General features: G+C 41.8%; 2 protein-coding genes across 4 annotated transcripts in view; one reads left to right on the forward strand and one right to left on the reverse strand.

The window, feature by feature from the left end:
• The window catches only part of Sgtb (small glutamine rich tetratricopeptide repeat co-chaperone beta), a 35,502-nt gene extending 17,298 nt beyond the window's left edge, over positions 1-18,204 (reverse strand). The window contains exons 1-5 of one of the 2 annotated variants that reach the window (XM_034523204.2): positions 17,986-18,204; positions 16,771-16,895; positions 8,686-8,789; positions 5,691-5,760; positions 2,960-3,059 (exon numbers count right to left, since the gene is read on the reverse strand). In XM_034523204.2, the coding sequence (XP_034379095.1) occupies positions 2,960-3,059; positions 5,691-5,760; positions 8,686-8,789; positions 16,771-16,870 (374 nt within the window). In that variant the 5' untranslated portion in view covers positions 16,871-16,895; positions 17,986-18,204. Of the gene's footprint in view, positions 1-2,959; positions 3,060-5,690; positions 5,761-8,685; positions 8,790-16,770; positions 16,896-17,883; positions 17,903-17,985 lie in introns of those variants that run through there. The other variant, XM_076916242.1, reaches the window with a different exon arrangement.
• A 107-nt stretch (positions 18,205-18,311) lies between these two features.
• The window catches only part of Nln (neurolysin), a 92,326-nt gene continuing 86,519 nt past the window's right edge, over positions 18,312-24,118 (forward strand). The window contains exon 1 of one of the 2 annotated variants that reach the window (XM_034523464.2): positions 18,312-18,555. In XM_034523464.2, coding sequence (XP_034379355.1) covers positions 18,515-18,555 — 41 coding nt within the window. In that variant the 5' untranslated portion in view covers positions 18,312-18,514. The remainder of the gene's footprint in view (positions 18,556-24,118) is intronic. The other variant, XM_034523465.2, reaches the window with a different exon arrangement.

Raw genomic sequence — 24,118 nt, forward strand, 5'->3', positions numbered from 1 at the left:
GCCCTTCATGGTAAAAAAAGAATACAAATCCACATCAAACATGAGGGGAAACATGCTAAACCCATGTAAGTATTATATGTGTGGTAAGTGCTACATGCTCAAGAGGAAAAAAAGTAAAAACAAAACAAAAGAAAAAAAACAAACAAAAAACCCCAGGCTTTCAAAGAAGGACTCCTAAGCTGAAGAGATGACTCTACTGTTAAAGGTGAAACTCCCAACCAAAAAGACACAGACAACTCCTGTCTTTCTTGTATCAGAAGTGACCCTATCAACAGCAACTTTCAAAGACAGACTAGAAGGTAACCGGCAGAGAGTTACACATCTCTACAAAGTAAAGTGTAGTTCATCTGGGTACACTCAGTGGGGGGGACATGTTAATTAGCATTAAACTGTGAAGGGGGGTATGGAGAACAAGGTCCTTCCCAGGAGTCTGAGCCTCCAATTCTAAGCAGACAAGTAGTTAGGAAAAAGGGAAGTGGTAGTTGGCAAGGTTATGTACATACAGCTTGCTGAATTCATTTAGTGATAACAGTTTCCAAAAATCCCCCCCCAAACAACCCAGGCGTTTTATTCAGCATTTATGTGAAGAAGGCAAATAAAGCTAACTTTACTATTCAGCAGCCCTATGACTGAGTCCTTGGGGAGAAGAGCCTATTTAATAAACCTAACTTTACTATTCAGCAGCCCTATGACTGAGTCCTTGGGGAGAAGAGCCTATTTAAACGAGAAAGAGAAGCATATTCATTAATTTCAGTTTAACAGTGATTAAAAGCAAGAATAAATAGCACCAAAAGTCTCTGAGTATTAGCAGACATAAGAATATTGGTGAATTCTAATCTCATAAAAAGTGAATTACTTACTTAGGCTCAAATTTTTCATGTATTACTCTATAATCAAGCAGTTTTACAGTAATATTTATATCTTGTCATAATGTCTCATGAGTACAAGCACATACAAGCACACACACAGACACACACACACACATAAACACATCCAGACACACACAGATACATAAATGCACTCACACACACATACTAACACACACACAAAATAAAAACTTGAAAATGTTAAAAAGTGAGATGACTCAGCACATAAGAACAACTGCTGTGCGACCTCTGAACCTGAGCATGATCACATGGGAAGGAGAGAACCAGCACCCCAAAAGCTGACCTTTGACCTCCCCACTCATGTGTGCACCCTCACTTTCTCACACATATACACATCACACACACAATAATAATAACTAAAACGATAAATAAATAAATTTAGAAGAACACCAAACACAATTAGGCAACATTTTTTTTAAAAAAAGTCCTAACTAACCATTAGACATAAAATATGATAATTTATATGAAAATGTGATTAAAATAGTGAGAATTAATAATTAGAGACCTGATGCCCATAAAAAGCATATCAAACATACATACATCTAGTCCTAGGACAGGGAAGAAAAGAAGTTGGAACAATTTTGCAGTTCGTCTCAATTTTTAAAATGTTTATAACTGGTAAACGTATTTTTACAGACAGATCTAACGTCCAGAAAAAAAATCCTACTAGAAATGCAGATGTTCACAGAGTCTAGATGGCACTGGAAAAATGGGAACAATTTTAGCATCCACAGCGGATAAAAGGTTAAATAAAAAATATGTCTCTCCACTTATTAAAAAGGGACACTTAATATTTATTTGTTTGTTATAGGCACCAGAAATACAAATGAGAGTAACAAGATAATAATAACCATTTAAATAATACTTGTGAAGACTTTCAAAAAATTAGGACATGGGGGCTGGAGAGATGGCTTACTGTTTAAGAGCACAGTCTGCTCTTCCAGAGTGCTTGAATTCAATTCCCAGCAACCACATCACCATGTGGCTCACAACCATTTGTAATGGGATCTGATGCCCTCTTCTGACATGCAGGTGTACATGCAGATAAAGCACTCATGTATAAAATAAATAAAAATTTAAAACAAAGCAAAGCAAACAAACAAACAACAACAACAAAAACAAAACTAGGACATCTTAGGACAGGTGGTGCAGTTGGTAAGGTACTTGCCCAGTAAGCACTAAACCCTGGGTTCAGTTTGTGGCACCTCATAAACTAGGTGTGGTGGGTTAATTCCAAATCTCCAGAAGTTGAGGCAGGAGGGTCAGAGCTTAGGGCTATCACCAGCTCTACAGGAATGCTTATACTAACCTGAGCTACATGAGACCTCAACTCCAAAAGAGGGGGGAAAGAAAGAAAGGAAGGAAGGAAGGAAAATAAAAGGAAGGAAAGAAGGAAGGAAGGAAAGAAGGAAGGAAGGAAGGAAGGAAGGAAGGAAGGAAGGAAGGAAGGAAGGACGGAAGGAAGGAAGGAAGACGCATGATTATTGCATGCTCAGTGAACAAAGTTGAACCTAAAATTGACTGTACTCTTACAAAACAAAAAGACTGGTGGCCTCTCCCCACACATATGTAGCAGATGTGCAGTTTGGTCTTCATGTGGGTCCTGAACAACTGAAACAGGGGCTATCCCAAAAGCTGTTGCCTATACGTGGGATATGTTCTTCCAGCTGGGCTGCCTTGTCTGGCCTCAGTGGGAGAGGAAGCACCTAGCCTTGCAGAGACTTGAAGTGCCAGGATGGGGGAATAACTAGGAGGGCCACCTACTCAGAGGAGAAGGGGATGGGAACAGAGGAAGGATTGTGGGAGGGGGTGCCTGGAATAGGGCAAGGGATGGGTAGTGGGTGGGATATGAAAAGTAAAGTGAATATGTAAAAAAATAAAACTTAAAAAAAAGAAGATTGGTGGCCTCTGAAAAAAAGCCTATGGTTTTATTCTTTGTTTTCCCCTCTCTCTCCTTCAGATTATTTTTCTGTACTTTGAAAGTTTTCTCAACAAACACATTTGACATCTGCCTTTCAGAGCCATGAATCCGAGCATTTCAGGACGAACAGACTGACACGGGGCCACTTTACCTGTTGCAATAATAAACTGCATTGTTGGGATCCAGTTCTATTGCCTGTGTGTAGCAGTCCACTGCGGCAGCATAATTTTCTTCTTTCATGTGGTTATTGCCTGCAATCAGATTGGGGACAGGCACTGTAAGCACAGAGCATGAGAAAGTGTAAAGTCTGACCCGTGCCGTGCAACCATAGAAACTACAATAACATGAAGGTCGCACATGGTGTTTTTCAATCACAAACTTGAACTGGGGTCAATTTTATCTTATACCACGGAGATGCTGCTCTTAGTTTCCTGGTGTTTGAATCACTTCAACAATATGGAGTCATGGGAATTAATATTTGCATAACATAAAATTCAGCAGTTGGGAGTGAAGGCAGGCGCTGTGACTACGTCATAGATATGTAGTCTCTCCCTGTACACTTCCTCACTCTTTTCCATTTAGAGCTGACCGTATTCCTCCCCTTCCCCTAGCTATCACCTGGGGCTGGACCCCACCTTCCCCTCTTCCCTTCAACACACACACCTCTGGGCAGCCATGCTAAGAAGGCTGCTAGACATAAGCTGGCCAAACCGACTATGCTAATATGTCTTTGGCAAATAACATCCTTTTTAGAGGATGTAGAAGCTTTTTAAGGGGATTGCAGGAGATTAATTTCTAGAGAGATAGGATTTCAGGTGCCATACTAGCCTACTGAGTACTGATTTTCAGGAAGACCAACTGCACATACAGCTGGCAGTGATTTAATGGAGTGAAAGGGGGGATTCGTCTGCTACTGCATCACACGGAGGGCTGCAGCATCCAGTGTGCTGGTTAGAACCACTAGATACAACTGGGAACACTACATCTGAGACTGGGATGAAGGACTCATGTCTCAGAGCCTTTGCGATTCCTTGGTTTCCTGTTCACGGCCAAGTTTTGTTTGTTCGCTGCTTAATAGGAAAGTTTGGGGACAAGCCTGCAGAGAGCAGGGGCTGGAAGAGTAAAAGAAAGGCAGGTGGTTAAGCTTCCAGGGTAAGCCAAAGTGGCTGTACGTGAGAATTCAAGTAACTGCTAGTGGGTAAAATGGTTAATAATTGATTTGGCCATAAGATCTGTGGATGTTATAAGTCAATGACTGTACATAGTAAAAGATCAATTTATTGTTGTGGTGGTTGTTGTTGTGGTAGTTGTTGTGGTGGTGGTGGTTGTTGTTGTTGTTTCGGTTGTTGTTGTTGTTGCTGCTGCTGCTGCTGCTGCTGTGGGACCCTGTGCTTTTGGGTAGCATTTTACCATCAACAGCATTAAAACTTTATTGGGTCTTTCCTATGAACCACCTTAAATGTGTAGGTACTAGTGTTTTTTGTGTGTGTGTGTTGTGTTTTGTGTGTGTGTGTGTGTGTGTGTGTGTATAGTGTGTTACAAATATATGCAAGTACTGTAACATAAATTAATGATTAGAAAGCTTCGGTCTATAAGACAGTCAATATGCAAATCCAGGATACAAATGAAATCTATGGATATAACACAGAAATAATAGTACGTGCTATTCTCCTACAAAACTCTCTCCGTCCTCTCTCACAGCCCCATCACAAGACGGCAGCTAGCAGCTGGAAGCACACGAAATGTCTGAAAGCCATGATCCAGGAGGGTCCTAGCTGTCAAGTGGCCTTGATTAACACCTCTAGCCTGGAATGATCCAACACTTGACAACCTACCATGACCATTTGTTTGCACACAAGTAACAAAATCTAGACAGAAGGGTCATCATTTAGACTTTGCCCATAGCATATCTGACATATGACACGTCTCAGTGAAACAAAGACCAAGAGCTTTTGTTAAAAGTGAAAGCAGGAGTGACCCAGTCTTCCCAGCTGTTGTGTTCAAGGAATTTCATGCTGCCCCTCCCTCTAACCCACACTCATTATGTCAAAACAAAACCAAACAAAAAACTCCACGGGGATTACCATTTCCCAAGGCTACCATGCAGAGCAAGTAGGATACTGGACAAAAATAACATTTCTATTTGCCTTTTACTGAACACTTCTACTGGAACTGTGCCAGCTGCTGCAATACAAGGCACTAGAGACCATACAGCATCACCAAAGTGTCCACACGATGCAAAGCCCGAGTGGGAGAAAAATGTCCAAGGAAGCTGCTCCAATGAGAAAGCCTGCATAAACAATTTGCATCTAGATGGCTGAAATATAAACGCTCTGGGAAATACAGCTCAGGTGCAATGGGTATTGGGTGTTGCTTTTATTTTACGTGTAAATTATTATTAAGATTTCAAGGCACTCTGATAATATCATTTTTAGAGGAAACAAAATTGAAAACAGAGACTAATCTACTTGATAATATAATCCTAAAATAACAAGACTGAAGAATAAGGATGTAATGAAATGTACTAGGCAATAAACAGGACAGATGCCATATGCATGCATTAATAAACTTCAAAATCCTTTTAAAAACATTAATTTTATATGAAAGTTAAAATAACACTAAAATTATTCCTTTTTGGTTAAAAATAAAGGAGACTTGAGTCAAATAGCAAATGCAGTTCAAAGTAAAGAGCCCATAGGTATTTATTCAGTGAGGCTTACTAAATATTGGCTAGTCTTCATGGCCTTGGTATTGACAAGGCACTCTGTGTGTGTCACCAGGGATGAGGACAGTGCAGTCCTGACAGCACAAACCATCATACTGCCAGCTTAGAGCTGTCATCTCCAGAGCTGCAGAAAGTAGCCTCCGCAGGTGCTATTTACCTTCATCCTTCAGCTGATCAGCCTTTCCCACATCTTCAGGCACCGAGTTTGAAAGTGGCCGTATGTCATTCTGAAATGGAATCAAAATGTGCTTCCTTTTAGCTACATGAAAAGGCATATCTATAAATAGTAATAAACTGCACACATTTTAGTAACTCATCTGTAATTCTATCTCACTAAATGTAACACCTGAACAAGTGCTAAAAAGAAATGGAATACAGCTATCTCATGTTCTTTGAAATATAATTTGTTGAACTTTTTTGGATAATAGCATGTGTCTAAGAACCAACTTTTTTTTTCTAGTGCTGGACATTCAACCTAGGACCTCAGAAATGCTGGACGGTGCTTATAGTACCCAGTGATGGTTTGTGCTGGAGCACCCAGTGATGGTTTGTGCTGGAGCACCCAGTGATGGTTTGTGCTGGAGCACCCAGTGATGGCTTTGTGCTTTTCACTTTACCTCAAGGCAGGGTCTTTCCCACTAGGACACCTAGGCCACCTCTGAACCTACTTGATAGCCCAGGCAAGCATCACACTTGTGATCCTCCTGCCTTGGGGCTGGAATTACAGATCCAGCTTTCTTTTCTTTGCCCATAGCCAGAAATCCCACTCCATGGGATTCCAAATGTGGAATTAATGTACAAAGAGCAAGATCAGAAGTAGAAACTTCTAGAGCAGTGTATTTATTATCCTAAGACATGTATCTTGATACTGTTTATCAATAAAAAGACCTATACTGTTTATCAATAAAAAGATCCATAATGTGATCACCTAAAGGCACACAAGAACCTATGCACACATGCACACACACATACATACACATACATACACACACATACACACATACATACACACACATATATACACACATACACATACACACTGATTCACACACTAAGGCTGAGAAGGTGTATTTTAAACGTTAACAGTAGTAATATTTGGAAATAAAACTTTTAGTCTCTTCCTTACATCGTTTTGTACTGTCTAGCATTTTAAACAATAATCATATAGAAAATAATAGGTAAGATGAACAACAGCATGAAATTTTGTACCAGCACCTACTACCATCCTCAAAACTCCTAGGCACAAGTTTCAAACCAAAAGTGCCTCTAAAGTAAACTCAACATTCCTGCTCTGAGTGCACTGGGAACATCTGTATCTCTCCATTTATGGAAGACCTTGTAAAAATCATATTGTTTTTAACTTCACTCTGAAGTTAAATCAACAATACTGAAAAAAAAAAAAAAAAAAAAAAAAAAAAAACCCAGAGTAACTTGCAGCTTTTGTCCCAACGTACTGCATTTAAAATACACAGTAATCCTTCATCTGAACTAAAGTTTCGAGGAAAGTGATAAGTGGAACATGGATATGTGCTTTGCTAATGAGAAGCAAATACTCACAAGCGTAAACTTACTGACAAAGAACGGCAGAAAACCTTCCCTTTGGAGCACAAGGTATTAAGACACAGAAACAGAGAGGAATGCTCACGCTCTGTCAGTGCTCGACTGTGGTCAAGAAACGGTCCCTACTGCTCTGTAGAACCTGCTCTCCATCTTTCATCCACTTCACAGCTTCCAGCAAACCCACACCATTTATTAATTTCAAAAAATAAATCTTTGGGGTCAGAAAAAAATTGGCATACTGAAAATTTGATTATAATTTATTTTCTTTTCCAACTCCTTAATTTTAATTCACAGTTTTACACTGAAGAATAATTCCTCATACTTACTAAGCTTGAGCAGCATACATGTGTTGGCAAGTGTTACATACTTTAAATAAAGGGAACCAGTCCATTTTGCATATGTATAAACCAAAATACGGGGGCAGAAAGAAACAAGCAGAATTCTAAAATTAGAGTCAATACCACATTCAAGTGCATTTGATGAGACAAACTTATCCTAATGACGTCAAGGCTGCCTCAGACACACCTTAGACTTTCTCTGCTGTAGAGTTAACATGAGGAGGAAAAGCACAGCCCACAGACCCACACAGAGGTAGACCTGGGTTCTCAGAAATGATGCTACCACAATTAACACCCTGAAGAAGTAACAGGGAGTCAGCCTCAACCCATTTACATTGTAAAATAGTCTACAGCAAACCTCTCACACTCAAGTTCAACAGGAGAGCTACAGCAACAGAGTTTTGGTCAAATAGAGTGTAAAAGTCAACTGGAGGTTCCTGGAAGACAGTAACAATGGCCATCACCTGTGATACCTTCAGTTCTAAGTCACTGGAGACACTAGCTAAGGAGCAAGCAAATTCCAAGTGCTGTCAGCCCTTGGGAACATGACATGGTCTTATTTGGTGACTGAAGCAGGGTGTCTCAGGAAGCCACAAGCTCGCTCGACACAATGATAAAGACAAGGAGTTCATCTTAATCAAAGCACAAAGATAAAAGGGAGAGCAGAGTTGTGTAACTCCCTACATCTTATCATATGAGTTCATCTCCTCTGAGTCTAAAACTGCCAAAGTCCATCTTCATTACAAGCACTTATCTAAGAGTCTCTTCCCAACAAGCTCCAGAAACAGAGGGCAGAGAGTCCTGCTAAATGTCCAGTCAGCAGCACCCACCTGAAGCTGAGCTAACACTTCCTGTAACAGCATCATTCCCAAACCATTCGTTATGCAAAGCTCAACCACAGCATAAAACAACAGCACCCAAATCAGGCACTGGGAACACAACCCCAGGGGCTCCTGAACAAGCATGTGCTGTTAACTGCTGAGCAGTCTCTCCAGCCCCATAGATCTTGAAAATTTAAAAATAAACTATAAAGGACTTCAAAGTAGGCAAGGTGAGGATGTAAGAACAGCTGCTAATATGACCATCTAAAGCACATTAAGTGAGGTATATTTTAGTTCCTAAATAATATCCATAACATCTATTTCTCTTCCACCCAAGCTATTTGTAGACCTAGCTCTTCAACTAGTAAGAACCCAAGATAAAATTGTGTCATACTTGCATCAGATACTAATGAGGAAAAAAATGGCTACAGACCTTACAGACGGAGTTTGTGAACATTTCTGTCAAAGGCTGTGAAGCTGCCAGATGTGTATCTTCTGGACTGATCTTAAAAACCGTCTCCAAACACTGGATTGCGACTAGAAATAAAACAATGGCAGCAAGGATTAGCAACTTTACAAAGGTGCCTTCTGGTTTTCCTTATAGAAATGTAATCTATGGTAAATTAGTGTTTGTGGTCGAAGAACACAAGGAAAACTAATTGGTCCAGCTGCATAAAGATTTCTGTTTAATTTCTAAAGTGGTTACAAGATTTGCTGGCCAACTGGTTGGTTGCAAAAAGAAAAGAGGAAGAGAGTTTAAATATGATTGAAAATCAGACAGAATGGAGAGGACACAGAGATGCACACAGCCTTGGAGAGAGAGCAGTCTAGTTTTAACTAGGGAAAAATAGATGCAACAAATATTTGTACTGTATGTTTCACAACACATTGGTGTATTTCATAAATAAACTTTGGTTTGCTGTTAAAAAAAGATTGCTGTTTATAGATGAGAAAGACAGTAATCTCTTACCTCTATCTAAAAAGTGTTAGCTAGAATATAATTTCTGAAGATACACAGTACATTATCTTCTTGTTGAAGGTTACCAGGAAGAAGAGAACATCACTAACATCTTACATTCCAATACTAATACCTAATTAACTACCAATGCATTAAACAAACCATCTTTTATATGTGAAAAAAATTTCAACTTGATGAAGATTAGTAAGAGAAACTTAATATTTGGCTTGAAGCAGCCACTAAATATTAATCTAGGCATAGAATCATGAAAATAGGTCTGTTTTAAAATATTCATTCACATATGCAAATTTACTGTGTGCCTAGTATGGGTAAAGTTCTGTTCCAAGGTGCTAGAGAGACAGCAATAAAAATAACAGGAAAAACAAATCACTGTCCATATTATAAAGCAAAATTTATAGCATGCTAAGTGATGACAGTTGCCTCATCTATTTTTGGTGGAGGACAAAATAACTGGTTGGTACAGCAAGGGTGCAAGGTACAGACTGATGCAAAGACACGAATGGAGATTATGTAAGAATCAAAGCCAGCAGATCACAAGGCAGCTTCAATGACATTTTTAAAGAGTGGGACTCTGTGCTACTGGAAAATGGAGGACTTTCAAGGATTTAGTGAAAGAAAATAACTGTCTGTGTTTAGAACTAAATGACCGGTAGGAATGTTGAGAACAGCCTAGAGAGAGAAGCAGGAAACTGGGTGGACTCCCACTCAACTGAGGAGCCCAGACAAGAAGCAGCCCTACCACTGCCCTCCCAACACTACTGAATAGATTCATGTATGTTCTAAGAGACTTTTAAAAGATACATTATATATTAATTGTAGTCTTGAGAAAAGTATCCCTGTCATAAAATAAATACTACTACTTTCAGGCCTGAATAAATCACCAAGTTCTCAGCAATAAGAAGTAAAAGTATCTTTTAGGGAGAGAATAATCTGTTTCCCTATACTTCCTTCTGTTCCTTTCTGTGTTTTGGTATTTTGGCCTCCTCAGTAGCTAAAACTATTAAAATGTGGTCTTCTCCTTTTCTATTTCTCCCAAACTGATGAAGCTGCATTTAAAATATTGGACTGCAGGTAACTGTCCTCTCCTTGCTATGGCACTTACTTATAATAATACAAAAACATACAAAAATACAATAATACAAAATGCACATGTATTTGTTTACTTTTGCACTCTCCCTGCTGGACCAGACTGTCATTCTTTGTAATTTATAGGGTTCATTCTATTACTGAAAAGATAACTGTATGTCAGATGGTCTGCATGCATATGTCTCATGTTAGGCCATCTCCTTCAGGACAGGGTCTATTATCTTATTTGTCTTTGACTGTACCATAGCCTGGCAAGTAGTGGATAGTCAACAAATGAGATCTGATGGCTTCTTTGTCTGCAGTCAAAAACCAGACAAGGATATGTAAAATGATCAGATAGGGGTAGAGAGCATTTCTCCTGCCTGTCAAAACATACACAGCCAAACCCAAACATAAGTTCACAAATGCAAAGAGAGATCAAGAGAACAGAAACAAGTCATTAACAAACAAACAAACAAACAAACAAAAAAGACCCTAGAACTTCTAAGCTAAAGAAACAGGATGGATTCACTTCATAAACGTTCTATGGGGAGGGGTTGATGTAGTCTTCCCAGTAGACTTAGAAACCAAGATACAGACCAACTAAGTACAAGGCTGTGGGTCCGTGAAAGGATAGCCTGGTTTCTGGTGTGGCATAGGCCTCGAAAACCAGGACCTCATCTGGGCGTGTTCGGCCACGCCCCCAGGCCCCAGGCTCCCGACGCCATTGAGCCATTGATCCACGATTTCAGTCACATAGAGCAATACCGCCCCTCTCTAAGAGAGGTTTGCATCACCCAGCACAGGTAGAGGGCGTGACTACAGGCCTCAGCCTCAAGAGGTTTATATACTAATGAGATACCTGAAAGCCAGAGGGCTTGGCTAATTAAGCAATCTTCCCCAGACCCTCCTCCCTCCTCCCTCCCTATTTAAGTCAGGTCCACCCTGACCTAAGTGGGGGTGCTGCCAGATCCATCTACCATCCACCATGACATTAAAACCTGTAAAAGCCTGTAAAAACCACGGACTTCCTCGTGTCTTTAGGGCCCACTGTGGGGAAACACAGAGAAGGCCTTTAACGCCAAGCTGCTTAATCTCTCACCTGGAGGACTTCTCTGCATTCCAGCCCGATTCAACCAAGATAGCTGAGTGACAATCCCTCTCGCCCCTCTTGGCTGCGGCTGGTCTAGCCTGCATGTCCCCAGTCTCAACTCTTCTGCAGCATCCAATGGCACCTGGGAGCCCAAGAGCTTGAGACAAGTCAGTCCCTGCAGCCTCTTGGCCCGGGGATCCCCAACTCAAGAGCCCTGTGCCCCAGCAGAGCTTCAGACTGAGATTCTTTCATGCCCAGGTGCAAGCCCCACAGCACCTGCCTGGTGCCGCGTGGAGGGAACTCAGACAAAAATTACGAGCGCACTTCTGCTACCCAGAGTTGCTGTCCCAGCCGACTGGGGCAGAAGACAAGCGGGAACCACAACCGCCCAACGAAAATCCACGCCTGTGCCCATGTGCAAGCTATCATTCCCCCGCACAAGGCCAGGGTTATGGAATCCAATCCAACATATATATATATTCTATCACGTGTAGGATCCCTTTCTAGATAGTTGCTATACCAGTGAACAGGAGCTTAACCTCTTGGAGAAAGGATTGAGAAGAGAACCATAAGAAACAGGGGCCAGGAGGATAGGGAGGGCAGGAGCTGAGCAGGAAGGTCGACTGCAGATTTAACTTAAGAGTCCAGGGCAGGCCTCCTTGAGAAAGAAATCTGACAATGACTTGGAGGAAGTGTTATCACTGCAGCAGGTAGAGACGAGGAGAGGCTATTCCAGGCTAAGGAAACAGCCAGTGCAAAAGCCTTTAGGTGCAAGGATCTGGTGCCTTCCCAGTAAGGAAGCTAATTTGGCTGAAACTAAATGAAAAACAGTAGGGGGACAATATGTCCAGATTATATAGATTCTTTATACAATGACTAAGTAACACAAGGAGTCCTGGCAAGATGCTGCATAAGAAGAACAGAATCTGCCATAGCCTTGAGAGAGGTTTGAATGTGGATAGTCCAAGGAGCCAGAACAAGTGAAGAAAGACCAGTTAGGAGTTATCACAGTAGAACAAGCAACAAACAGTTTCAACCAGGGGAGATACCAGTGGAAGTGGTAAAAGGTGGTTAGACTCAAAAACACATTTTATAGTTTTGTTTGTTTGCTTTTCTTGCAGTGCTGGGGACTCGACCACACCAGGGCACACCAGGCAAGCATTCTGTGACTGAACTATATTCCCCAACCTCCGACTCGAGATGCGCTTTGAAAGTGGAAGCTTTTAGACCTGGTGTGGTGGTGCACACCTTTATTTCCAACACTGAAGATGCAGAATCAGGCAGATGTCTATGAGTCAAAAGCCAACCTAGTCCATATAGAGAGTTCCAGACAGAGATACACAACGAGACCTTGAGAAAGAAACACAGGCTAACTCTTGAAGGCACAGACAACAAGATTTATTAACAGTTAGATCTAGAGTATGAGAATAACAAGACCCTGGAATGATGCCCAAGTTTTTGGCCTAAGCTCAGAAACCCTGGAGCTGCTCTCTCTAAGACAGGGAGTTGTGGGTAGAACAGACTTTAGGTGGGAAGCCTGCAAGTTCAGTTTTGGCAGTGTTAATTTTGAGAAGCGTAATAGACATGCAAGCAGAGCTGTGTGGTTGGCAGCTGGATATAGAAGTCTGGGCTCAGAAGAAAGGGCTTCACTGGTGGTACTGTGCTGAGAACTATCATCGTAGAAATTTGGGGTGAGGCAAATAAGCTAAAAATCCTCAGCAAAGAAATGACTGTGGATAATGGCAAAAACAGACAGACAGACAGACAGACAGACAACCCAATGGGTCGACTCTGAGCGTGATAAGTCAGGAAAAAAAGAGAGATTTAGCCATGGAGAGAAAGAATGAGAGATGGGATGAGAAGACAAGCAAGGGATTTGGAGGTTTTCTAGAAGAAAAATACTTAAGAACAGGATAGAGAGCCATCAATGATGTGTATGCCTTTCATACCAGCACTGGGAGACAGAGGCAGGTAAGACCAGCCTGGTCTACAGAGCAAGTTCCAGGACAGCCAGAGCTACACGGAGAAACCCTGCCTTAAAAAAAAAGAAAAAAAAAAGTCAGATAAGGAATAAGAACTGTTTAACTAGAAACAGAAATCACTAATACCTTTAAGGAGAGCAGAAAGGATGGCGATAAAGGATTAATTTTTTTTTATTTCATTTAGAAATAAGAGAATTGTATAACAAGTATAGACAACTCTTCCAAATAGTTTTGTTACAAAGGGAGACAAAAATCAAATAAGGGGGATTGAGCAAAATATCCACAAGAATATCCACTTTAAAATATTTTTATTGTATTTTATGTGTATGTGTGTGTATATATGTATCTCTGTGCAGTACATGTGCACCCAGTGCCTCCAGAGGTCAGAAGACATTGGATCCTCTGCAGCTAGAGTTAAACACAGTTGTGAGCCACCATGTGGATGCTGGGAATTGAACTCAGGTCCTCTGGAAGAACAGCCAGTGTGCTAAAACACTGAGCCAACTCTCTAGACCCCCCCCCCCCCCACCAATTATTTTTATTTGTGTATGTTTGTGTGTAAAAATACCAATTGTGAATGCAGTGCCCTCAGAGACCAGAGGAGGGCATCAGATCTCCCACTCATCAGGACTTGGGTCCTCTATAACAACAGTAAGTACTCTTAACCACTGAGCCATCTCCCCAGCCCTATTCACTTTTCTTTGCCTTTTTTTTTTTTTTTTTTTTTTTTTTTTTTTATGAAAGAGGAGTTGGTGGCACATTTATGATTGGTTGAAAATGATTCAGTGGAGTCAAAATTTGATGACATAGGCCAAAAGGGAGAAGAAACTGCAGTGAAGGCCTGGATGGCGAGAGGGGGTGGGACAAGATGTGCCAGTAGAGAGATTTCTTTGAGAAGGGAATGTAGCTAGTTCACCTATGGCAATAGGCAGGCAGCTAGGCAAAGCATGTGGGTGCTGACAGCAAGGGAATGTACGGTGGGTAGAGCTGGTAGATGCTGTATTTTTATCCTTCCTTCCTTTCTTCCTTTCACGGTGAAGAAAGCATATAAGGGTAAAGGCTGAAAATGAAGTCTGGGGATTCAGAAGATGAAAGAACATATTAAAATGGCCATGTAGGACAGTAAAGGGATGAATGGATGAATGAATGAATAACAAATACTCTGATCACCCAGCAGCATTAAAGGTCTGTTTGAGGCACACAGTCATGAATCGATATAGTCAGTCGTCAAACTTGTACATTTTGCTCCAACAATTTACAGCCAAACAGATACAGACACTGAGTGGGTAGAGAGTTAAAATTAAATAAGGTTCAGTTATTTCAAGACAGGAGAGATAATACAGGAAAATATCATTACTATTCACCACAGAATTTAAGACAAGTAAGGAAGAGGTAGGGAGAAGTATGGGATCAGCAGACTGAAGAGGTTGGCCAAAGAATTGTTGGGGTATGCTCCTGGAGGAAGTGTGCTAGAAACACAGGCAGTAGAAGCCAGGAAGAAAGATGCTGAGCACAGAGATGGCCGGTGGAATACAATTTGGGATGATACAGTCTAGGAAAAGGTTTCTAAATCTCATCACCCTGACACTTTAGATCAGATAATTTCTTGTTATCAAGAGCTGTCTGGTGCATTGTCAAGAGTTTAGCATCATCTATGGCTTCTACCCATGAGAGGCCATAATACCAGCCTCTACAAAGCAGGTGACACGCAAACATGCCTCCAGACTTTATAGAACTCCCCTGAATTCAGAAACACTGATCTATTGTATAACCGAGTGGTTGAGATCAGAGGAGCAGAAAAGCCCAAGAGGCCAGTAGAAGAGAAAGACAAGAATTTTCTGGGCGTTTGTCAGGATTAAAAGGAACTAGGACTGAAGTAATGCTTGCAAGAGTGACTGATGGTATGCTGAAACCACAACAAACAGAAGTGTCGTCACAGAGGACAACAATTCAGGAAATAAACAGCAAAGCTGGTGAAACACAGCTCCACACAGTGGGAAAGCTGCTGCTTGAACAACCGATCCTTTCCCAAGGCTTTTTTAAATGTCTCAAAGGTGGGCAGACACCTCCATGTGATTTCATGTTCAATTAAATTAGACTCACAGAGTCAAAAATAGGGGTCAGTCACAAACAATTGGCACCATTTCTGGCTCCATATATAACAAACAGCTGAAGACACATATTTTTGGCTGAGTGCCACTCTAAAAATAGGACATAACATCTTGGTTTTTTAAAATACTCTCGATTTTCTTTCTGCTTCATAAAAACATCATACTGCCTTAGATTAGAAGAAAAATATCTTCTTTTTATTATGTGATTGCCTTTCTCTGCTGCTGCAGAGAAATTACAACCAAGACTTCCCTTTGATAGCCAAACTACCTTTATCTTTCCCAGGGTCTGATGGTCAGGGAGGACAAAAGACCTTAATATTAAATAGGCTAATTTGCAATGTCCTCCCCCTGTGCCTCATCTGCTCCTCTCATTGTCACCTGGAAAGACATCATTTCACCAAAGGCACACATGCCCAACTTTGACTTACACCTACGTAAAGCATGGCTAAAAACAAAGTAGACAGAATTAACAGATGAGTCCCCTCTCTAGGAGAGGCAGCTTGGAGATGGGAAACTCCAATCGTCCTGCTATTTATTAAGCTCTCCCCAGTGTGCTCTCATTGTGATAATTAAGTCTTCAGACCACAAGTGAGCTAGGCTGACTGAACTTTCACAAGCCTGTCTGTCTGTATCCTTTTGTCTTCTTGTGGCTATGCTGAGTTAAAATTTTATAACGCATAAACATGAAGCAATGAAGTCAAAGAAACACATGGTTCTCCTCCAGTCCTGCTTAGCTTTACAGATTACTGAATCTGAGATTTAAAGCTCACATAAAACAAGGGCAAAATCCTCTCATTCACCAAAGTACTGTTTGCTAGAGCTCAGTAACGGTATAATCACTTAGTTTTTTTTTTTTTTTCTTTCTTTTAAACATGGTGCTATTGCAATGACTAAGGTATTTTCATATGTTCAGAATAAGATCATCTGCTATTAGGAAAAAGGGGGGAAATCTTTGAAGTATAAATCTGAATTTAAACATCAGCTTTGTTACATAGTAACTGTTCTGTTGTTTAAATAATCTAATTTCCTAGTCTGTTCAATGGGAATAATATTCCCATGACGAAAAACTTCCCTAAAATATGAATTATATACTTCTGACAGTAATTTTTCAGTAAATAAATAGTCCTATTTCTTATTAATTAAAACAAGCCCCAGAAAATGGAAATAACATATCTAGTTAAGCCTCTCAAAAAATATTCTGATTTGGTTATTAAAAAAAATCATAGGCTTGGTTTTGTAGCTATTTTAATATTTCTTTACAATTATGACACAAAGAATAGGTACCTACCTTCCAAACTTTCTTGTTCATCAGAAGTGTATGCATCCATCTGACTTTGTTCCCGCAAGAAACGAATAACTGCATAAACTAGGGGCTTCACAGACGACATTTTAGAAGCTTAAATATCTCCTTGACTAAAAAAGAAGAAAATATCAAGGGTCATTCACTATGTTAAAAGCAATAAAAGCAAAAATATTCATTATCTTGACTACTTTTCTCTCTTTAATGGGTCAAGCAAGCACAAGTTGTTACAGTAATGTATTCCACATGTTCATTCAAACCCAGCTCTATTAAACCATGTTAAAGCTTGCATCAGTAAAATAGACGGGTTTTCAAAACATGTGTAGCAGAGCCTAGAGCTCACTGTGCCTTAACAATGTATATGATACAGATACAAGAAAGTATAGGAGTGCAGACATATGGAGAATCACCCTTGCAAGGCCTCACTTCTAAGTTGAGGGAGATTTCGTACTGCTGACTCAGAATGTGAGCCACAATGAGCATCTCCCTCTATTCCAAGAGGTGTTTTGTTTTGTTTTGTTTTTTTTAAATGTATTAATCATTTATACTCCACTACTTTTGTAGGTTGAGAGTTACTTGCTGACGACAAGGCTCTGTGGAAAGGTTATTCAGCCATTGAGTGTTGTTAAAAACCGGCGTTTCTATTTAATCAGCACACTGGTCAGAAATCACCGTCAGAAAACCTGACAGATAGTACAAACCGATATGACCCCGTCTGCAGTAGCTGTGCTCTCGTGGACAAGCTGGAAGCTCCTGGCCGCGTTCATTCACATGGAATACTATGCATCCAAACAGTGGCACAGGGCCAGGTGGCATTAATGGCTTATTTCCACTAAATCGTATCAGCAATCTGCTCCCCGGGATCCCTAATTCACAGCCAGGGTGTGGTACCCGCCGCTAGGATGTTTATTAGCTTTGTACTTTTAAAGGCGAATTCAGTCCCTAGGCCAGAGAGGTTATTATACATACTGACTAAGGACCCGGGGCAGAAGAGGGAAAAAGAATGGGGGTGGGGGAGCTGTCCAACCTCTTCCAAGCTTCCCCTCCTACATCTCCAATCATATCCACCTCCCACTCCCATGGTTTCCTCCCCGCTTGCACCTCGGCTTTGCCTCAGCCCAGACGGTGTGTGCAGGGGGTGCGCGGTGCAGGCCTCCATCTGGGCTGCGGGAGACGCACCCTTTCCAGATAGAAGCCCCTTACCAGCCAAGAGGACGGGAGATGACGGCTGCCGGCCCGGGGGCGTCGGGAAGCGGGTCCGCCGGCCCCCGCGGTCCTCGGGGCTTGAGAGGTGCTCAGGATCGCAGAGGGGGCCGCGTCTCCCAAACTTCCCCGGTTCCAATGCTGCCGCCGCCCCCTCAGCCCACCCGGCTGCTCGCAAGGCTCTCGGAAGACCCGGCTTGCTGGATCCGCCCCAGGGGCGGAGCAGGGCACGGAGGGGTGGGGTGGAGGCGGGGTAGGGCGAGGGGCGGAGCTAGGGGCTCGGGGCGGGGCCGGTACGGGGACGGAGCCGGATGCGGGGCGGGACGAGAGGCGGGGCCACGGCGTAGGCGTGGTGTGGGCCTGCAGCACGTGGGAGGGCGCTGGCAGGGAAAGCGGCCTCAGTCTCGAGATCTGGTCTCCCCAGCTTGGCCCACTCTCGGCTTCCGGGCCCGCAGACTCCTCCGCCCGCCTCCTGCACCTACACGCCGGAGGACCACGCGCCTGCTGCTGCCGGCCTCCCGGCCTGCCCATGATCACCCTGTGCCTTTCGGCTCTGCGAGGCCTCCACAGGTACTCTAGTGGGCGGGCTAACCTTGACCGTGGGCAGGGTGGGGTCGTCTGTCCGCGAATGCCGTGGGGCCTGGTGCAGCCCTACTACATCCACCCGTGGTGCCCCTGGGACTGTCCTTTCCCTCTGCCGCCTGCTTGATGGCCCCCTTGGGACACCTGGTGTAGCAACCTGGGGCCACCTCTCCCTTCCCGCTTCCCTCAGGAGGCCATCCTTTCCCCTTTGTTTGGGATTGCTTCAGCCGCAGTCTTTGAGAACGGTAGTTCACAGACCAAACCCAGAATAAATAGCGAAGGATAGGCCGACGCGCCCTTCAGAACTGCAGACTTGATATAGAACGTGCCGCAGCTGTGGACTCCAGAAATGAAGCATTTTCGTAGGCACCTCATGCACTTGTTAGCGGTCCAGGCGTTTAATATACACCCGAGACCATCTTGGTTTTGATACTTATTTCCGTCCTTGCTTTTAAACTTCATTTTTTATCTCCCTCCTTCCTTAAAACATTCGGTCTCTTAACCTGGCAAACTGACTTGATCCCAGAATTGCTTGGACACGGTTTGGGGCAGCCTGGGCTGCGGCTTTGAATTGCTTCCTAGCGCTCTAACCACACCCCTCCGCAACAGACCAGTAGTAAAATGGTGAGAAAATTAAATTCTTTGCACGGATATGCCGGTTTTCAGGAACAAAGCCGCCACCACCACCCATTGCCAAGTCTACCTTACACTGAAATTTCATGTGAAAGTTCAACAGGGAAAAAAGAACTTTGTGGTTTTTGTAGATGTGCACAAAACTAATTTGAACCGTCAGCATTTCTGCTTTTCCTAGTTTTCTATTGTGTTTTGTCACTCATCTGCGTAGATCTTTGTGTTCCATAGTCCTTGTGCAACCAGGGGACAATAGTGGTTCTGCAGAGGTCACCTATGACTGTGACTATATTTCAGCAGGGCTTGTTGATTTCTGGTCTCCAGGCTGGAAGTGGTAAAGCCGTCAAATGAAGCTGTACCTAGAAATGAAGTTCTTTTTTTCACTTAATGGAAAAACAAGAAGAGAGAATAAATTTCCATTATAAAGCAGCTAGCTCTCTTCTCTTAACTTTTTAATATTGAGACCCTTTTACCTTTTAAAAAATGCTGAAAACCTAGGAACATTAATTTTGTTTTTGTCGATTATGTCTACTGATAGTTAACCATATACAATTAAAACTAGGACATTCATAAAAGATTAACGTTTATCAAATAGTAATAAACATATGCATATTTTTCCATTTATCTTGTCAGTGGATGCTGGAGTGGCTTAATACAAAATAGCCTAATTACTATATACACCTCTACATTTAAGGTATTTCTCCATTTTATTTTGGTTTAAGAAGGTAAATCTTATTTCACATCCATATATAGGTAGAAAGAGAATACTTTAATAGCTTTCTTAGGTAAGCATGGTGGGTATTTGATGTCATACCCAAACAGATGGTGGTTTTTTAAAGGGTGAGTTGCAGGGTGGAGTTGGGAGTATGTACCACTGGACTCTTCTTATGCTGCTACATTAAATCCACTTGGTGTATCTTTTTTTTTTTTTTAATTAAGAGGATACTCTGCATAATTTTGAAATGCCAGTCACAGTTCCTTTGGGAATTAGTGGCTGTGTTATGGAGTTTTTCTGATTTGACCTATTTTATTACATACTATCAAATGTTACATTCCTCGGGGTTATCATCCATTTTTATCAGAAGGCTTTAAGTGTTCACTGCAGTGGATAGGACTCGCCAAACTTCTAGTTTTCATTTGAAACCTGGGATTTTATTAGTGACATACATCCTCATATTTTTCCTTGAAATGACAGTCTCAATATTACTTTTCTAGGGATAGTTTTGTTTGTTTGTTTGCTTGTTACTTTGTTTTGTTTTACTTTTGAGACAGGGTCTTGCTATATACAGTGATGCTGGCCTTGAATTCATGGTCCTCACGTCTCAGCCTCCCAGTTGCTGCAATAACAAACATGATTTGCCTCACACACCTACTAGTGTGAATTCTTGATATGCTGGAATTGAACCCATAGACTATCACTGGCTGGACAAGCAGAATAATTCTGATTTGTTTGTCATTAAAAATAGTATTATAATCAGGTATAGCACAGCCCATTCCTGTAATCTGAGCATTGGAGACAGGGACAATAGAATCAAGAATTGAAGGCCAGCCCAGGGTATGTTGTAAAACCCAGTATCAAAAACGTTTGTTTTTTGTTTTTTTAAATTGAAGGGTATTCCATGAAAAGAAATGGAGAAAAGAAGGTGTTTTTGGCTCACAGGCCATTCACTTTCATAAATGTTGTGATTTACGCCATCAGTTCCTGTGAAACATCATTGTTCAGGAGTGATGTGCATGTGCCTGGCCGTACGTCCACAGTGAAGGGTGGAGACTTAATAAACGGTACTTAGTACAAGAGAACCTAACCCGCAACTGAGATTCTTTTCAGCATGAGTGTGGGGCCTTGAATTTGTCTACCGATGGTAGTGATAGTTTTAAGTGCAAAGATGGCAACAGTTTTATCCACCATTGATTTTACTATCACCACAAAGGTCTATAAAGCAGAAATTGTATTATAAGCTTCAGTATTATGGAAGATTCTACACCTCATGTTCTCCTTGACCTGATCTCAGGGTCCACTCTACAAACCTGTGACCTTATTATTTGCCCTCTAAATGTGGAGAACTGCTTATATATTGTATCCAGACTCTTCATTCATGCATGCAAAGAAATATAGAAAAAGCCATAAAGTTACCTTCTTAGAAGTTAGTAATATGCCAGGTACGGTGGTATGTGCCTGCTATCTCAGTGTGTGATAGACCGAGGGAGGAAAATTGTGAGTTCCAGGCTATCCTGGGTCTCAGAGTGAGACCCTGCCTCAAAGAAGGGGTTAGTATTAGTAATCTACTATAAGTATATCAACTCTGCTGGCCCTTGAAGATGTAGATAATAGTCACTATGGTAGTTTGAATAAGAATGGCCCATAGGCTCATATTAGAATGCTTACTCATCAGGGAGTGGCACTATTTGAGAAGGATTAGGAGGTGTGGCCTTGCTGGAGTAGGTATGGCCTGGTAGGAGGAAATATATTGTTGGGGGTGGGCTTTGAGGTTTCAAAAGTCCATGCCAGTCAGCCTTTCTCCTACTCACTCCCCCTCTCTGGATCAGGATAGCTCTCAGCACTATACCTGGCTACCACTATGATAATAATGGACCAAGCCTCTGAAACTGTAAGAAAGTCCCCAATTAAAGTTGTCTTTACTCTGGCACTTAGGCATATCCGGACCAGGCTTTTATTTGACAGAGGTAGTTATATATTTTCTTTCCTATTGACAGGGCAGCTATATGTTGTTCCCAGACAGCTTGGCAGGTAGGATGGTTGATGGGAGTGGAGTATAGGTTCTATTTCTTGTTAGTAAACAGCCCAGGAACCTAGAGATTGGATTGTAGATTGTAGTTGTTGTCATGCTAGTATTTAACACTGTGCTATGTCCACTTTGATACATGTCCTATCCTTGATGTGTGTGTGTGTGGGGGGGGGTATGGGAGAAGGGGAGGGAGAGAGAGGGAGAGAGATAGACAGACAGGGGCCTCACTATGTAATTCAATGGCCTTGAATTTGCTCTGTAGCCTAGGATGGCCAGAAACTTAGCATTTAGCATCCTCCTGTTTGCATCCTACTGTTTCTCTAGTGCTAGGATTACATTTATACACTGTCGTGACAAGCTTAAATGTTCTTAATAAGTCTTTCTCCTTAGTGTAAGCTCTTAGAAATAAGATTTGTAAATCAAAGGGCATACATAAATTTCAGGACTTTGGTCCTTATTATAGTCTTTTCTAAAAAACATTTACAGGCTGGGGAGATGACTTAGAAAGTAAAGTGCTTGCCATTCATGAGGAGTTGAGCTTGATTCTCTGTTGCCAAGGACTAGCCTTGGCTTGGAGAGGGGTTCTGAGGAAGGGGTGTTTAGGAACAGTGGAAGAAACAACTCAAAGTGAATAAGGTGGGGTGTGCCTCGTGTTCTGCTCAAGACACCTCTCCAGATATCTCCAGACAAATCAGTTCTTGTAAACCAAACCCCAATCTTTTATTTGCATATCAACTCAATTGTACACCCCCCAGTTCCCTTTTGATTATCCCATGAATCAGCATTTTATGACCTTAGCCCCTTGATTCTTAGAAAAAAGAGCAGTACATTCTTATTAACATAGCAATGGATTCAGAGACCTGCCTGTCTTTGTAAGTACAGACAATAAGCTAGGTGGGTGAGAACCTGCTCTGAGTTCACCATTCCTGCCATGCCTGGGTCTAAACTATCTGACCCAGGCTGACCTTGAACTCAGGAATCTGCCTGCCTTTGTAAGCACAAACAATAAACTTAGCTGGGTGGGATCTTGCCCTGTGATCACTCCCCAAATCTCTTTATCTCCTTTAATATCTTTCTGACAAACTGGCTCATAGTGCAGTTGCTTTTGTTCTTTTAGGTCAGTGAAGCTCCTTATACAATTTATATTGCATCCTTATATTTTGCATACTTGCAAAATTATATATCTTGAACTCGTGTTTTCAGAGTTCTTTCCTACAGCCTTAAGTGCTGTTCTAAAGGTCACATTTTGCTAAGGACATTAGATACACCCTCACCTCCTGGACTTGTGCTGTTTCTAATCATGGAGTAAGTAATTTTGGCAGAGAGAATATTTCCAGAAGGAGGAACATAAAGTAAATTATGTACATTATTATATAAACACGCCTCATGCTCACAGCAACCATCAGACACTCGTGGATGCCTATGAGTTGCAAAGGGCATGTCTAGTGTTGGGAGTCTGGATCCAGCAGGCCTGAGTTTGTGTGCTGGCTCTGTCCCTTACCAGTACCTTCTCAGTCCCTATAGCACTTAGGCTAAGGTGACCTGTGACTGTCTCCTTGTCAGTAAGTGGGCCACTGACTAGACAGTATCTGCAGTCACCAAAAATTTAGGGGTGTATTTTTTAATCTTCTGTGTCTGAGGACATAGCAGTGAACAGAACAGACAGAAATCTTACATTGGAAGAATTTGTGTTATATAATGAAAAAAACCAAAATATGTAACATATTAAATTTTTAAAAAGAAAACCATGTTTTGCTATTTTTAGAGCAACAAAGTGGGATATTCAGTATTGCTAGGAATGAAGTTGTAGATAATGAACAGGCAAGGCCCAGACAGAAGGTGACATTTGATCAGAGAAATGGGGAATTGTGCTGTGGAACTACTAGAAGCTGAGCATTCTAAGCACTGGAAAAAGAAAAGGCTGAAGTGGTGGTATATTTGGTGTGCTTGAAACAGTAAAGGAACCTGCTGAGACTAGGGTGGAGTTAAATCAGGCTGTGAGCAGGAGATGGGACAGAGAAAAGTGTATTCATGCTTAAGATTCAGAGATGAGAAATAGAAGGCACTTTGAAAGGTACCTGGCTAGACAGGTTCCTGTTGCTGCAGTAGTACTTTGTAATTAACTTCCTACCAACTACAGTGCTTATTATTGTGAACTGGCCTCTGCAGTAGTT

The sequence above is a fragment of the Arvicanthis niloticus genome, chromosome 19, assembly GCF_011762505.2.
Source record: "Arvicanthis niloticus isolate mArvNil1 chromosome 19, mArvNil1.pat.X, whole genome shotgun sequence".
In the NCBI taxonomy this organism is placed as follows: Eukaryota; Metazoa; Chordata; class Mammalia; order Rodentia; family Muridae; genus Arvicanthis; species Arvicanthis niloticus.